Source organism: Augochlora pura, chromosome 2, assembly GCF_028453695.1.
Source record: "Augochlora pura isolate Apur16 chromosome 2, APUR_v2.2.1, whole genome shotgun sequence".
Lineage (NCBI taxonomy): Eukaryota > Metazoa > Arthropoda > Insecta > Hymenoptera > Halictidae > Augochlora > Augochlora pura.
The window spans coordinates 6,787,296-6,804,333 of NC_135773.1; the positions used below are offsets into that span (position 1 = coordinate 6,787,296).

The 17,038-nt window shown below is 43.6% G+C and overlaps 1 protein-coding gene across 1 annotated transcript in view; it reads left to right on the forward strand.

The window, feature by feature from the left end:
- The window catches only part of Ten-a (Teneurin-a transmembrane protein), a 611,676-nt gene that overhangs the window by 38,449 nt on the left and 556,189 nt on the right, over window positions 1-17,038 (forward strand). The window contains exons 2-3 of the mRNA XM_078188214.1: window positions 9,086-9,289; window positions 11,254-11,421. Coding sequence (XP_078044340.1) covers window positions 9,086-9,289; window positions 11,254-11,421 — 372 coding nt within the window. The remainder of the gene's footprint in view (window positions 1-9,085; window positions 9,290-11,253; window positions 11,422-17,038) is intronic.

Consider the following 17,038-nt stretch of genomic DNA (forward strand, 5'->3'; position numbering starts at 1 on the left):
CTTTCGCTTTGTCGCTCTTGCTCTCTCTATTACTCTTTCTTTCTCTTTATTGCTCTCACTCTCTCTCTCGCTCTTACTCTCTTTCTCTCTCTTCATTGCTCTCTCTCTCTCTCTCTCTTTCTCTCTTACTGTCTCTTTTTCTAGCTCTTGCTTTCGCGACTCTCTCTCTCTCTCTCTCTCTCTCTCTCTTTCTCGTTACGTGCGCGGTGCCCAGGGCCGGCTCGATTTACTTTTCAGTCCGGAAGTGTGACCGACGTGAAAGCCTGCCGGACTATCGATTTTATTACCTGACGCGCGCGCGAGCGCTCGCCATTACACGACTCCGGGGCAACAATACGCGACACGTGACACCCTGGAATAAAGAATAACCGTGGAAAGCCGAGGGAAAGAGGAACACCGGAACACGGTGTCAAATGGTGCCCGTCATTTGTTCCGGTTACAAACGAGCGCTTGTTAGCGACTGACCCCATGAACAACTACCGACCGCCTGCGCTCCGACCGGGAAACAGGCTGTCGCTTTTCCATGACGACGCGCGCGGCGATCTTATTTTACAATTGTTAAGTCGCTGGGGCTTCGTTTCATCTTTGGTTCGCTTGATCGCGAAGGTCACGGGTTTGGTGTGATCGTCGTTGGAAATTGTAACGGCGTTGGGTGGTTAACACTAGATTTATCAGCGATTTAGGTATACCTATTTCTACCAAGAGCAGTCAGGTTATGTCAGATTATGAATAATGTTTTCATGATCACAGCAACTGTGAAAGGCAAAGTGAAAAAATTGGTCGATTTTACTGGTTTGATAGATCCGGTATTAAAATTACAGGAAAAATTTAATCATTCTTATCTTAAGGAACAATTATTTTATTAAATTCTATAGAGTCTTCTCGTCCGAGTGCAATTGTTGAAACTCAAATTAGAATTACCAATAAAAATTACAGCAACTCTAGAATCGTTCACGATCATTCTAAAAAGAATAATTCAATGTACAAAAACAGAAGATATTTTTGTATAATAATAAAATCGAGAAATCCTCTCGTTAAATCAATCTGCTAAAATGATTTGCAATTTCACATTCATCAATTTTTTTCATATCATAAATCTTTTTCTCTATTCCCTTTAATTTCTAACAACTCACACTGTTTTCTCTATATTACCCATTCTTCTCAAACAACGTCAAATCTACTCCATCACGATGACTAAACTTTCGAAGCACAGAAAGATCTAATTCCATCACCCGATCTCCCTAAACGGGGCCCTCGTCGAAGACGCCGTAGCCGACCAAAGCGATGGAACGAAACGCGCAACAAAGTCCGCCCAATTCGCGGAGCTCGCACGAGAAGAGCCGCTCTCTGTAAAAATAATGGAGAGAGCCCGGTCGCGTCCCCAGGTCTTAGAGGGATCTGAAAGAAGGAGGTTGGGGGTCCTCGCTTCCATAACGACTCAAGTGGACGTCGATCTGTGTCCCCGGCCCCGGGGTGGCGCGCAGGAACACCGATGCCGGTGGAAAAACAGGGCCGCGACAACGGAACACGGTTTTCCACCGTGACATCAAAGATCGGGGAGCGCTTCCGTCGTCGACGTCGTCGACGGGGGGCCACCGTTTCTCTGGAGGAAGGCCCCCCTCCCCGGCCGCGATATAAAGAGAGATACGGACAAGATGGGCAGCCTGATAGCCGAGACGTCTGAGAGACCGAGTAGCCGTGGGACGAGGTGGAGGAGGAGGCGGGAGGTGGGGGGGATGGAAAGAGGGGGGCCAGTGGCGCTGATATTGCTCGCATTAAACTTTCATATTCAATCTTGCCACCCACCGTTGGGCTCTTTCCCTCGGTCCCTGCCTTAGCCGGAAGGTCGTGCCGCCGAGAGCAAGCTCGGCCTCGCTTCGACCCCACATGTAATTGTGTTATGCCCCCCACACCCTCTGCCAACCCTCGGCGAACTCGCCTTCGCATGCCCTGCGACCGCTACCCTCTTCCTCCTATCTCTGTCTATCACTCTTCCTCTTTCTATATCTCTCTCTTCTTCTCTCTATCTATATCTCTCTCTTCTTCTCTCTATCTATATCTCTCTCTTCTTCTCTCTATCTATATCTCTCTCTTCCTCTCTATCTATATTTCTCTCTTCTTCTCTCTATCTATATTTCTCTCTTCTTCTCTCTATCCATCTCGCTTCCTCTTTCTATCTATCTCTCTTCTTTCTATCTAGCTCTCTTCTTCTTTCTATCTATCTCTCTTCCTCTTTCTTTCTCTCTTTCTCTTGTTACCCACCTTCGCTCCTTCCGACGATTCCTCCTCTCAAGCTACCCTCTCCACATTTCTTACGCTTCGTTCCCGCAATTTTGGCCCGCGTTTCTATAGATTGGATTTTCTAATTCACGGCCGTGCCGTAGGGCTATGCCCGCGAATGCACCCCGGGCTTCTTTTAGGGGGTCGGATCATTGGGGGTGGTGATTCGGTTTTGTCAAATTTTGGTTTCTATTTTGTTAAATCTACTTTGGTTTCATTTATTCGAATGAAACTTGCGTGGGTTGTTACCGAGAAAGTTTATAGTTTGTTTCGAGAAATAAATAAGCTGTTTAACTTTTTGTATATTCAGTGTATTTTAGCTTTATTGTAGGCTCTTATGTTGAAAGAAGTTATTTATGTTGAATACGGTATGCTTAGCGATATTCTTGTCTTGTTTTGCGAGAGAAATGGATTATTTATGTGTTTCGTAATTTGTGATTTTGTTAAATATTACAATCTGGAGTAACATTGACATAACCTAAGAATATATAGTAATTACAATGGAGTCAAAAGTTGACGTCGATTTTTGTCGTGGAATTTACGTATTGAGTAATTTGTGATTTCTTTAAATAAGTGTTACAACCTACATTAGCATTGACATAACCTTAAAAGGTATACTCATTATCCTTCCGTATACTCGATATTTCAATATGCATCTCTATAAATAGATCAATAGAGTCAAAAGTAGACGTCGATTTCTGTCATAGAAAATTCTTCAAATTCCATCGATTCCACAGGACGTAATAATAATTTAAAAAATATACTCTATAATAGTCTTATAAAACAAAGTATCCTCTATCAACCGAGTCACAAATCATCGACCTACAATTTCTCATCTCTGACTTATTACAACATAAATGCAACTCATTTACATCTCGCTTACACTCAATTTTACCAAAGCAATTTCCCCAAAATTGTTCACTTTTTTTTATAAGCAAGCGAACCATTCGACGTTTCATTACAATTAAACGCAAACGACTTCGTCAGAGTTTAATCACCGGACAGACAGTTATCCGATAACTCGAGCATCGGCGGATCGAAGATCGATCTCGCATCTCGAGGAATTCTTTGACCGAGAGAAACAGACGGAGAGAACGGTGGCCCGGAGAATCAAAGAACACCGTGCACGAAAGTTCGCCCGATATTTATCCGACAAAAGGGACCGCCGTTTTCGATATTTTCGGACAGCGCGAAAGTTCTGCCGATAGTCGATAATTCACGGTAGCAAAGCAAGCAATTAGAAGAACAGAGAAACGGAACGGGGGGACGACGCTGATTACCGTTTATACCGTGAAAGATAATTATCAATTAAAAACTAACTTTCGCGAGATATTTTGCTTGCGGATGGAATTCACGGTCTTGTTAAGGCGTTTAGTGACTCTGCCTTCGGCTATTTGTAAAACTTTCCTCATTAATTACCGACAAGATTCAATCCCCTCGTCTCTTCCATACTACCCCCCTTCCTCCCTTCCTCTACACCCTCCTCTCTATCGCGCTCGTCGTCTTCTCCCATCCCCCTCCACCCCCCTCTCCCCCACGTCTTTTCTCACCGTCGTTTTACCCCTTTGTCCTTCGCCGCGGAAGGAAGTTTGACAGTAAATTAGATCGCGCGTTCGTCCAACGGACAATTATCCGGCAATTAACGAGACCGATGTCGCGTCATCTTTTCCAATCCGTGCTTTGTCGTCGCGGACAAATATTGTTTGCCGTGACGTCGCGGCTCGCGCCGCACAGTGATAGAAAAGCCCGAAATCATCGTCGAAACTCTAAAAATCGAAGTTGTCGAGGGAGAAGTTTTCGACCTACGGATTGGGTACTTTAACCCTTTGGACTCGAGTGGTGACTGGGAGGCACCAATGAAATTCTTCTATCAAGTTGCAAAATAATTTTTGTGATAATAAAGGTCGCATTTCGAAAATTGTCGAGGTTGTGTTACGTTGATACGAACGACAAGAAACAATTATACATGTGTATAAAATGCGCTTTGTTGTATGAAATGGAGAAATTGTAAGCCGGAGATATTATTTCGGATTTCCAGTTGAAATGGCTTTCGAGTGCAAAAGGTTAATAATGACTCCGTACGATGGGAAAAACCAGGTGACCTATACTTTTATACTTGAACGGCAATTTCATGACACGGACGTTGATGAAATTATTTTCTGCGTTGATGGCCAATTGGAGGGATGTACAAAGGATGGAGTATACATCATTTTTTAGATTTGAAACGTGGTTCAAGAAATTGATAGCTTTTCGAGTGCCCTTCGCACGAAGCCGGTACCGATCGTCGCCGTGCAATGGCGTCCTCCGCGCGACTCGCGAGCTAATATTCCGGCAGAAGATTGCCGCCGCTCGAGAACGCGAAAGGACGGAGAGGCGCAACTTTATGGACGGCTACGGAGCCGCGCCGCGACGTCAGGGAAGAATCTTCCAGAGTTTAACGCCGGATTGAGATTAATAGGAGCAGAAAGTGACAATCCGCGGACTTGATTTATAGCGGCGCGGTGCCACGGCCGCGTGATACAGTTGTCGCGGCGACGCCGCGCCGGAACGATCGCTATGCTACGCGTTTGTGCAGGATTAGTCCGCGGGAAGAGCCGTATTTAGTTGCTCCAACTTCTGTTGTTCCCGCGGAATGCCTGCTAGAGCGAGACGCGTTCTCCTACTTGGCTATTAACTGAATCATCTGTTCACCTAGTCATCCACTCATTTACTCGGCTATCGAACCAGTTCATTATTGAATTTCTCGAGCACCTATTACATTTATTTACCTACTCACAACAATTACTGTCCTGTTGGAAACCGCAGATACGACTTTTATGAAACGCGAAGTGAAACGTTTCTAGAAATGCTATATAATTTTTTATTGTTAGTGTATTTAGTACAGATCTGAAAATTGAAGATTTTTCGTTGTAATCGTACCCAATAATTTGATATATGAAATTTTTTATGATAGCTACAGTGATGAGATTTTGGGAATAAACGATACACCGTAAGCGTTCTGTTTGACTGAAAAAGGCTCCTCTATTTTGTCTCGTAGAACAGCACAAAAAAATCGTACGCCATTTTTTGATAGCTGCTTGTATAGAGGAGACTTCCCTCTTTAAATCTATGGTAACCTCGATTGCAAAAAAAATTGTCTACTGTTTTCCTAGACGCTTGAATTCGTAGTATTAAAAAGAAGGGATATACCTCTAGTTTTTGACCTGCCGTTTTGTATAAAAAAAATGATAAATTAAAATGAATATTGTTATGGGAAAGTAGATGCTATAAGCTTTAAAACGAGCCTAAATTTATCGCTCTACGAGTATCCACGACCAAATTGCGCCGGGTCGAATATTCAGAATATTCGAAAAATCGAAAAAGCGTTTCCGACAGTTTCCGAGTCGACAGAGAATCGGTCGTTTCCCGACGCGGTAGTCGCCCTAGCGCGATACGTTTTCCCATTTATCAATGTATAGAGCGTGCCGGGCGATCTTCCGAAATTGTTATTGGATCGACAGCGACCGACAGAGGAGACCGGTGTCACTAACGCCCACCGTCAGATCCTATTTACGCGATCGCGTCCTGTTTCGCAAACCGGTTCGCCGGAACGACCCCGGCGCGCGATCGTCCCGTTCGCAGTCCACCCACGTCACCGTGGTAGAACGGTCCGTCACGTCGGGAATATTCTTGCGCCGACGATGCCTGACGTTCCCGTGACGGGGGAATGACAGGACGGCCGCGAACGCCTCCGTGCCGCCCGGCAATTGGGTCACACACGGTACAACGGGCGTCCGCGATCGCTGTTTCATATCGAGCCGATCGTCCTGCACAGATATCTGCCATCTCTGCGGGTTACGGACAGCGTGTCGGAAACTTCAAAAAGGTGCGACAACAGCCAAGAAACAAAGAAGCGGGTTCCAGCGTTCGGTGACCCGTCGAACATGGGGCGTTGGACCCGGAAAGCTGACGGCTGTTCCAGCATCTCTATCGGTGTTAATGTATTGACGTAGCATTGTGTATAGCATGTTAACGTGTTAGTATATTAACGTGTTAACGTATTAATAAAATTGATATAATCTTGACATAACCTTAATATATTAATATTAATATAATCATGACGTAACCTTAAGATATCAATAATATTAATATAATCTTGACACAACCATAACATATTAATAATATTAATATAATCTTCACAGAAGTTGGGGGTAATTATTATCTAACTTTTAACGAGTAAATTTGATGATTTTGAATTGTTGTAATTCTTGACATAACCTTAACATATTAATAACATTAATATAATCTTGACCTAACCATAACATAATAATATTAATATAAGCTTAACCTAACCTTTACATATCAATAATATTAATAAAATCTTGACATAATCTTAACATTTGATGTCATAACCTATGAGGTTCTATCGTTCTATCGAGGTGAGATTATTGCTAGTTGAAGGCCTTGACGTAACCATGACATAATCTTAACCGTGACACTAAATAGTTTATTAAGAAAATTAAAATTGTTGTCATTGGCTAGTTTGAACCATAGAAAAATTTTAAGAAGATAGTCCTATGGTGACCGTGATCGCAGCCATTTTGTTTCTCAAAAGCAAAAGAACGTATAAGATTCTTAATTAGCATAATTATTAGTATACTATTACTACACTTGATCCATAAAAATGTCGGCATATAAAAAATCGATTATCGAATTTTCCTGTTAATTTTTCCACCTTGCATTCTTCAAGAATGTGCACAAAAATTGAATTCTCCTGAAAATAGAATTTTCCATCGAACAGAAGCGAAACCAGAAAGTATTTTGCATTCTTGTTACGAATGCATCAAATCGGCTGGCTAATTGAAACATCAATCACTGATAAGAATCCCAGTGTCTTCCGCAAAATGCAACCGCCTTTCCGTCAGATCGGACGTACGAATTATTTAAAACATTATCGATCGACGAGGATCGGAATTACGTCGCGCACGATATCGCATACAATACAGCAATGTAAATTAAATTATAATTGCAGCGATTGCGGAATAAATTACATTATAACGCTATCATTCCCTTTAAATCTATATGGACGTTTGTGGTGCAGAGGCATTAATAATAATTCTAAATTATTGTTTCAAATCGGTACACTTGTGAGATTGATCCAGCAAATATATGATAATTACTGCCCTTAAGAATAATAATTAAAATTAAATTTATTTTACCGTTATCAAAATCACGACATATTTTTATGATTAATTTAGATGATATTAGGGTTTCTCCTAAATAAAATAAATATCTCCTAACTTTCCTAAATAAAAATAAAATAAAATTTATTCTACCATTACCAAAATCGAGATAATTTTTTTGTGGTTAATTTTGATGTTATTAAAGTTTCTCCTCAATCATTTGTTCAAAAGACCTTCCTCGAAAGATTATTATGATTTTAAGAATTATAAAATAAGCTGTGCAAAATTGTTCGTTTGACCAGCGACGGTAGGTTCAAAATAATATATAAAATAATTATATAGATAAAGATGGATTATTTTTATTATTATCAACTAGGTGTGGTATTTTATTCTTAGCTAATGTAACAAATAATATATAAAATAATAATTGTAATAATCTATTTTTATCTATGTAAACTATCTGTCGCATTTCATTCTTAGCTACTGTATGAAACCATAACACCATGAAAAATTAAACTTATACTACAAAATAAAATATGAGGATCAATCATAACCCTAGTACAGCAATTAGAAATTAAGGGTTGAATCCTAACGGAACGCTGAACTTGCCATCATTTATCTTAACCTAGCTATACCAGCGATTTCCATAGACCCCATCGAACCAGGCAAAGACTAACCCTCTACCCTCCAAAACCATCCCCCTCAAAATCAAAGAAAGAGAAATACCTCCCTCTATATCGAAACAATCTCATCGCGAAGTGGCGGAACACTCGCCAGCCATCACGGTTAGCGACGCAAACGTGCCCTAAACGCGAATCCAGCTTAGAGGTCGGCAATGGAAACGGTCCGTTGCTCGCCAGGGCGTTCTCTCGGCGCGGGGGTGGCAGACAACTTAAGCAAATGCGGGTCAGGGCAACGACGCGCGTCAAAGTGCTCCCCGGTCCAGGAGGAAAGAATGCAGGTCCTGGAAAGATAGCCCGGAGAAGGCTTCGCCGGCAGAGGGTCGGCCGATGCGGCGCACGGGAGAGCAGTAAAACGAAATGATGGCTGCGTCGCGAGAACGCGCCGCCACTCTCGAGATGACTCCGGAAGATTCGTCGTGGAGCACCGCTCGCATGTCGCGCGGCTGCACGCGATTGTGCGAGGCTGCGTCGCGGCGGCTATGCGTCGCGACTGAGCGCGTAGGTGCATCGGAGTTGTGCATTGGGACTCGGCGCGTAGGTGCATTAGAGTTTTGCACTGGGAGTGAGCGCATTCCTAGTGATCCTTAACACGTTCACGCCGGCGACGATATTCACGGTTTTCTCTGTGAGTCGGCGCCCGAAATTTACAAAAATTAAATAATCATGTTAAGTTTATAATATTGAATTTCTATGCTTTTACTATTGAATATCTGTTTATAATGTTCTCCTTTCCTCTCCCCGTCATCCGATTATCTCAAGAACGGAGCACCGGATGAAAAAATGTTACACCAAAATAATTTCCTCTTTTTCGATGTAGAATCACCCCCTGCCCGATTCTATTACGAATTCCGAGACAGCCTGTATTATGACAATAATTATTACAATATATATAAATTCTAAGAATTTCGCGACACGACCGAGAGACAGAGATTGAAACGTTGCAAACATTTATGTGCGCAGGTGTTGGGGACCGTTCATACCGCACCGGCTCCGACACGGAGGGCGCGGTGACCACCGACAACCCGACGACACCGTTCCCGACGCCGCCGCCAACCTTGACGCCGAATCATCGACAGGCGTCCCCGTTCCCTCTGGAAAGCACCAATTCTCGCCGGCATCATTACAACGGGAGCATATCATCGGAGAGATCCCGCAACGGCAACGGTACAGAGTTAATTAGCGCCACGAGCGGATTCTGCCCCCCCCCCCCCCCCCTTCACCCTCGACCCCACCACCCCGCGCGCTAGATGATACTCTCGTGAACGCCGCAAGACGAATCCCTCCCTCCTCCCCCTCCCTCGACCCCCTCTCGTTGTTACGTCGCGTTACGTTACCGCGAGTACCTACCGTCCGGGGGTTGATTAATCCAAGCGAAACGATCGCCTCCGGTTCGGAATAACATTTGTGCGCCCCCGTGTCGCCGGCTCCTGTAAATATTAACCGTGCCGTCGTCGCATCGGCAGCCCCGCTCTGGATATTATACCGGGAACATCGTGGAAATCGCGGCGAGAATGGCAGCTCGAAAGAAACGGAACTTTTTTCAGACGAGAAACGTCGATGTAAGAATGGGGGTCAATTAATTGCTCGGTTTAACCAGGCGACCGTTTCGACGCGAGTAGTCGTTGTATGATGTTAATAGTATTTTTTGGTAGTAATAATAATAATAAGAAGAAGAAGAAGAAGAGTATTTAATAGAAATAATATTTTGTAGTGGGAATATTTGGTAGTGATAATATTTTATAATAGCAATAATATTTAATGGTAACAATATTTAATAGCAACAAATTTTAATATTAATAACAATCACTATTTCAGTAATATTTTGTATCAAAAAGTACTTAAAATTTGCCACCTAAATTACAACCTTGCTTAAACTATGCATAACGAACGAATAAAAATATATAAGTAATTATTAATCATTCCATTTGTAATATAATTTATCGTCGCGACAGTTAACTGGTTAAAATCACGAAAAAGCTAGAAATGAATTTACATAATTAATTTCATATAAAATATTTTTAAATAATGTAAAATACACCATACTTTTCGTACAAACTGTAGCTTCTTAAAAATCACCTCAATTCAAAATATGTACAAAACGCGTTCGATTTGATTTAATAAGTCATGTTCAAAGAGACGAACGAGATAGCATTCCCTTCTTATCGGAAAACTCATCTTTCTTTTTCTCAAACTTTTTCACTGATCCTGATTTTTATAAGATAAGCCGCACAGACGGGATTTTGCATAAAATGTCCGCGATCTGTTTATCGGATTATTTTATGGATTACACGGGAGTATATTTTCGTCTCTGCGGCAATAGTATGGTCGATTTTTCGCCGGTTCCCCAAAGAATGAGGTTTCGGAGATGAGTTTCTAAATCGATACCCCCCCCCCCCCCCCAAACCACCCAAATCCTCGAAATCGACGAAGTTAACGCGATTTGAATCCTTTGAACCCTGCAACCGCGTTCACCTCCCCCCACCCCCCAGAACTGTGTTCATCGAATTAACTTCCATGATATCTCTGAATCTACTAAACCAATTGCCACCAGATCCTGGCGTCAGCTGCGATACCGTAGTCGAGAACAAATTTCTGACCCGGGTATGATGAGTTCAAAATAATCTATAAAATAATAGTAATAATAATCCGTCTTAGTCTATAATAAACTATTTTAGATTGGAGAAACTTTGTTTGCGCAAAATCTAGCCGTGCCTAAGAGATTAATAAATGAAAAAACATGCTATTTCGTGAATCGTTTAAAATCGAGGTCTCCGAGAGGAAATGCAGGCAACAACGGTTATATTTTTAATAATTTTTGAAATCTAATTTTTCATAATATAAAAATTATTTTGGAACGTGCTGAAACAATTTTATTGGTGCCTCAGAGTCACCACTCGAGTGCAAAGGGTTAATATTTTTAAATTAACGGGGGCGAAATTTGATCTTGACGCCTATTGGCGGCGACGGTACCGGGAAGCCAACATGTGTCGGACGCCAATAGGCGAAAACAGTAGTCGAACTTTAACAGTAGTCAAGCTCTTGAGGGAGAGCGCCGCTCGCGGTAGATTTTCCGTGGCGTGCGGCGGTTCTCGTGGAAAGACGTTTGAAATATTCTGATGGGTTCGCAGGCGAAACGGTGTACGCGGCGCCGTCGAAAAAGACGAGCACCGGCGGCGGGACCTTGGGCCGAAGAACACGTCGAGGCCACGCAAGCGCCCTGAGCAGCAGCTCGACGGCGAGCGACCGTTCGGAGACCGTCTTCCCCGACGAGCATTCCCGCATGCATCTGACCAACGGTAAGCCGACTTCTGTCTGTCTCACCATCATCACACCACTCCCCACTGTATCGCTTCACCCACGTCATTTTTCTCGCGGCACATTTCACCTGCCGGCACGTTATATCTCGCCACGCGGCTCGTCGAGTTTTTCTTTCCTTTCGCATGCACGCATCGACACGGCCTCGTACAGAGAACAGAGACAGAAAGTGTCAGAAAAACAGAGAGAAATAGAGAATAAGAGAGAGAGAGAGAGAGAGAGAGAGAGAGAGAGAGAGAGAAATAGAGAGTAAGAGAGAGAGAGAGCAAAGTAGAAAGTAAGAGAGAGAGAGAGAGAGAGAAATAGAGAGTAAGAGGGATAGAGAGAGAGAGAGAGGCGCGCGTAGCCGGCGCTCCTCGTCCGCGTCCGGACGTATCGAATTTTCCGCGATTTTCCTACGTAATTATCCGATAAAACAACGGCAGAGAGAGCCCACGTCGGAACGAACACGTATTTCGTTGCACACGCCGGGAAAGGGGGGGGGGGGGGGAGGGGGGTCGAGCGAGCGAACACCCCCGGCGGATAAATTCATCGATCGCCGTTGAGCAGGCCGGCTACCACGGGCACCGGGGGGGTCCCCCGGAAATCACAACGTAAAATTTCCCGCGCGCGCGGAGCGATAAGTTAACGATCCGTGCCTCAAATACGATTACCGGACTAACAGGATTACCGGCTGGTATCGAGCCCCTGGCCGGAGCTAAATCAGGTTTCGTGTAAACGTGTTCCTCGTTAAAAGCTTAATATTAATAGTCACTCCCTTACCGATACGCGGCCGAGCGAGCCGCTCCGGATCTTCTCGGTTTCTGCTCGGCCATTGTTCTACGAAAGCGTTCGCGGAATGGTCGCTGCCGTTTCTCTGGATCACTCGGTTGTTCCTGGAAAGGAAAACGGTGTTGATCACCGGTGGTTGCCGATCGAACGGAGTCCGTAAGCTTGACGCACTTTTCTTTGAAAATTAGAAGTCACGTGAAACTTCATGGTTTCATAAAGATGCTGAATTTTTGAATCTCGTTTTTATCCTTTGCGGAAGTATTTAGTTTATACATAGCTATTATGTTTCTATGACAAATTTTAGAATTATTAATGTAATATAATTATATGTGGTATAATGTACTATAGGTAGATTAAACTACAAATAATATATTTAATATGATTTTAGAATTATTACTATTATAAAAGTGGTGTATGTCCATTCAGAGCCTCTAAATATATATTATTTCAGTATAATTCGAAAAGGCATTTATATAATTAAATTTCATATTGATAAAATAGTGAAAACCAATGTTTTTGCTAATTTAATTTTTTTTGTGTCAAACTAGACACAATTAATACATGTTCCGCCGGACTTACAGAGAATAACCTAATACCAAAATTTAATTTCCTCCAAAAAGGTGGAAAATGGACTCACGCCATTTACGAAATAATCGATGTCAGAAATAATCTCTAAATATCTCACAAATTACTGAAGATTATCAATCAGCTAGCAAAACTTAAAACAAAGACCTTGGCCCTTTTGCTCATCGATACAACGAGAAACTTAATCGGAAGATATCGGACATAGCCGTCGTCCCTAATTCTGGCGAAGAATACGTGTCAAATTGAAAAACAAAGGGGGAAAAGAACGCAGCTGCCGAGAGGAGCCGCGCGCGCGCGCGGGACAATTAAATCCGAATTTCCTCGTCGAGCCGATCGACGGCGTGGTTGCGCACGTCCCGGCGCCGTAATTGCGATGCTTCGAGGAACGGCCGTGGGCGAAGGATCTTAAGCAAAGGCAAACGTTTCAGAGAGACGTTGCGCGCGCTGCCTTCCCAACCGGGCTAACAGCGTCGTAATCGACAAACTACCTTATGCGTCGGCTCATTAAATAACCAAGGGACTCTCGGTTTTGAGAGTTAAGTTCATTGTCGTCGAATCCGAGAGCAGCGTCTACTCTCGCCGAGCTTCTACGTCGGCATGTAACGACGCATGCCGGTCCAGAAATCTCGCGGTGTGTCTCGGGACGAGATTGGCTGCGCGACTGACGGAGCTTCAATTAACTGGAAAATTGATATTCTGTTGTTATCGATCGGTATTTATTTTATTTTCATGATTTTAACTCGATATTTTATTTTGATGGTTGCAGAGGATACGAGGATAGTCGCAGAGACTTTTAACCCTTTGCGGTCGTATTGGATTTATATACTAGATGATTATAGTACATAAAACAGTACATAATATGCATCTATATTAGTGTCTATGTCAGTATTTTTATATTTCTATATTTTTTATTTATATATTTATGGAAATTATATATGGATCCATTTTTGTTAAATGGAAAAATAATTGAACTATGATTTGTAGTTTTCAGTAAAGAATTCAGGAAGATTTAAAGCTTGTTATTTTATTCGCCTCCTCCCCCCTCCTTTATTCGCCTAATTTTATTTCTCCTCCTAGAAATGATTCCAATTGAAAATTATTTAATCGTTGTAACTGCGACGATAAAAGTACTGCAAGCGGTTAATGTTCTAATTTCGCTTCAATTAATTAAATTGCTTTAACAATGTCGAGATTTTAGTGATCGATTGTCGGTACTGAACGTGTTAAAGTAATTCTAGAACAACTGCCAACAAAACTATACTTATTTTGTGATCGATAAAGGACATCAAATTGACGCAGCTGAGTGGTTAATTCTTTTTTAAAGTTTAGATTACGTGACACAAAATTCGTAGGAACACAAAGTTCGTAGTTTGCTGAAAATCAAACAGTTATAAATGGCTGGTGTCGCCAGTATCGCAAGACTATACGCGACGCCCTGTTTCGCCGCGAAACATAGGCGACTACACGCACAAAGGGTCCGAGAACGGGCGGAGAGGGTTGGAGCGCTGCGAGACGAAAAGGACAACGCAAACAAAGAGTTTGGTGGCGAGACGGGACAGAGGACGGGAGCGAGAGAGAGCGACGTAAAGAGACAGAGATAGCGGCGGAAAGAGAGTGAGAGAGAGAGAGAGATAGCGACAGAAAGAGAACGAGATAGAGAGAGAGACATAGCGACAGAAAGTTAACAAGAGAGAGAGAGATAGCGACAGAAAGTGAACAAGAGCAAGAGAGAACAGCAGAAAGTGAACAAGAGCAAGAGAGAGGTGACATAAAGAGAGTGAGAGAGAGAGAGGGAGAAAGAGAGACGGGGCAGGTAACCGAGTTAGAAGTTGGTAGCCCGGCTAGTTAGAACGTAGGTCAGCGCTGGAAGTTAGCCGAGGCTGTATTGTTTTGGAATGTCGGGGGTATTTAGGCCCGGGCCGGTCGCCGAGTCCTCGGCGAGCCGCGTAACGCAGTTTTAGCGTTACCACGGAGATGAGAAAGTAGCTTTGCGGCTTGCACGGAGTTGCGCAGGCCGGGGGCCGGGGAGGTCCTCCTCCTCGTCGCGGCTGGCCGAAACTTTTAAACGAAATTTCGCCGGATCTCGTTTGGCGGAGGCTTGCGCGACAGCCGACGCTCGACGCTCGACGCTCGGCGTATCGTCGACCACCAATTAGTCGCACGTCCGCCGATATCGCGGAGCACCGATGGAACGCGAACGATGCCGGACGCCCCGAAAGAGGCTGAAGGGGGAAAGGAAGGAAGGAAGGGCCGTGGAGAGATAGCCGAGCAAGGGCCAAAGATCGAGGTCTGCCACGCCTCCACGGATCGCTGCGCACCGGAATTTCCTCCTAGCCGTGAGAGGAGAGCTGCTTGCCATCGCCTCTGCCTGCTCAAGTGTGATCGCATTACGCGTAGATTCCGTGGAAATTAGCGACGCGGATTAAGGCCCCGGCTACGCCGCCCACCCCCTGTCTAGGTGTTCCGTGGCCCGCCCACCGAATACATAAGCCGTGCACGTATATAGCTGCGCCGAAGACGGATACACAAGGCTACGGGTCGAGCAGACTCGCGAGCCCACCGACGCCGTTAAAGCGGATCGCTGGATCCACGAGACGGCGCAGAGAGGAACCGGTCGACTTCTGACTTCGGGGACCAGGTATCTGGTAACCGTGGATCCGGTGCTGAGCCCGTATTGTGGGTTGTTTAATATTATATTGGTTATGTTTAATATTAAACTGGTTGAAGGTACTCTCTGATCGACACACTTTGGAATTCTTGGCGTGGAATAACCGATGCAGTTCTAGATCAATATTGACGAGCTTCGAGCAGACTGAATGTACAGTAATTAAATATGAATCATTTTTATAGGCATTAATCTTTAAATCGTGTACCAGGATCGGCGCCAATTTTAACCCTTTGCACTCAAGTGGCGACTCTGCGGCGCCATTAAAATTGTTGCGGTACGTTCGAAAATTATTTTTAAAGATACCGTCAAAGCTTAGATTTAGAAATTATTGGAGGTGTAACTATTACATGAGTCACAAGATTTAACGTGCATATAATAAATTATATAAAATGGAAATACTAGAAGCCAGAAAAATTATTAGACAGCAATTAAAATGTCTTCGAGTGCAAAGGGTTAAAATCGAAGCAATATGCTTGATAGAGCAGTATATTATATTTCAATAAGTTTTAAGAAATATGGCTTATATTTATGCCTTTCGTGTACACATATCGATAGACATGTGCAAGAGTATATATATGCCAATCGTAGCCAAAGGGTTGAACGAAACATTTGGAACACGTTATTTAGCCTGACATGGTAAGTTTTAGGGCTAGTGATCGTGATTGAACCTATGAGACACCTGGACACTCAGGTAGCCATGAGATACCCGAGTAGATTCTAGCACCCATGAGATACCAGAGTAGATGCAAGCAATCATAAGATACCCGAGTAGACTCAGGTACCCGAGTACTATAATTATATGTATATGCTTGCTGCTCTACTATGTTCACTGCTGAGTACCTCATTGACTATCAAGTGCCACACAGTATCTCAACATGCGTACAGAACATGAGTTATCATGGTATCATGAAATACCAGGTCACCGAATACCAGGTCATCAAAGATAAACTACCATAAAACATAATCGTCTTTCAAAAAGCAAAGATAATAATTGCAAAAAACATATATCGACCCTCTTCACATATAGATTACAATATTTATCATCGAGGTCGCGAATGATACTTCGACGCGTAACTAGCGTCATCTCGCAGCCTGTAATTCTAGCCCGAATCTTCGATGGTATATTGCCAGCCGGAATGTCCCTGCGGTCTAATGGAGGCATCTCGTGGCATCTATTAGCAAATGGTTCCCAACGGTCAGAGCACGGCCGCGTTAACCCAGCCGCTCGCCACCGTCGGAAAGACGATTGATATTACATTAGATGGTAGTAGTTTAATATAGGCCAGCCGAAAACCGCGTTATTCAATTGCCAGCCGCCCTACCCCCCCTCCGGGGGGACTTGGCATAATTGCGACGCGCGCGACTTGCCGACATGCACACTTAGCGCGCCGATAACGAGTACAAGTGCTCTCGTGTAACGATGTCTTCCAAAGGAGTCATCCTCGTTACGGTATTGTACAGCGTACAGGAGACTAACGTTCTTAGCTGTCTCTTGGAAATTTAGTATAGTCGTTGCTTGGCAAAAGTATCGGGTGTCCACAAATTTTATCGATGAGTTTGTTAATACTTTGAGA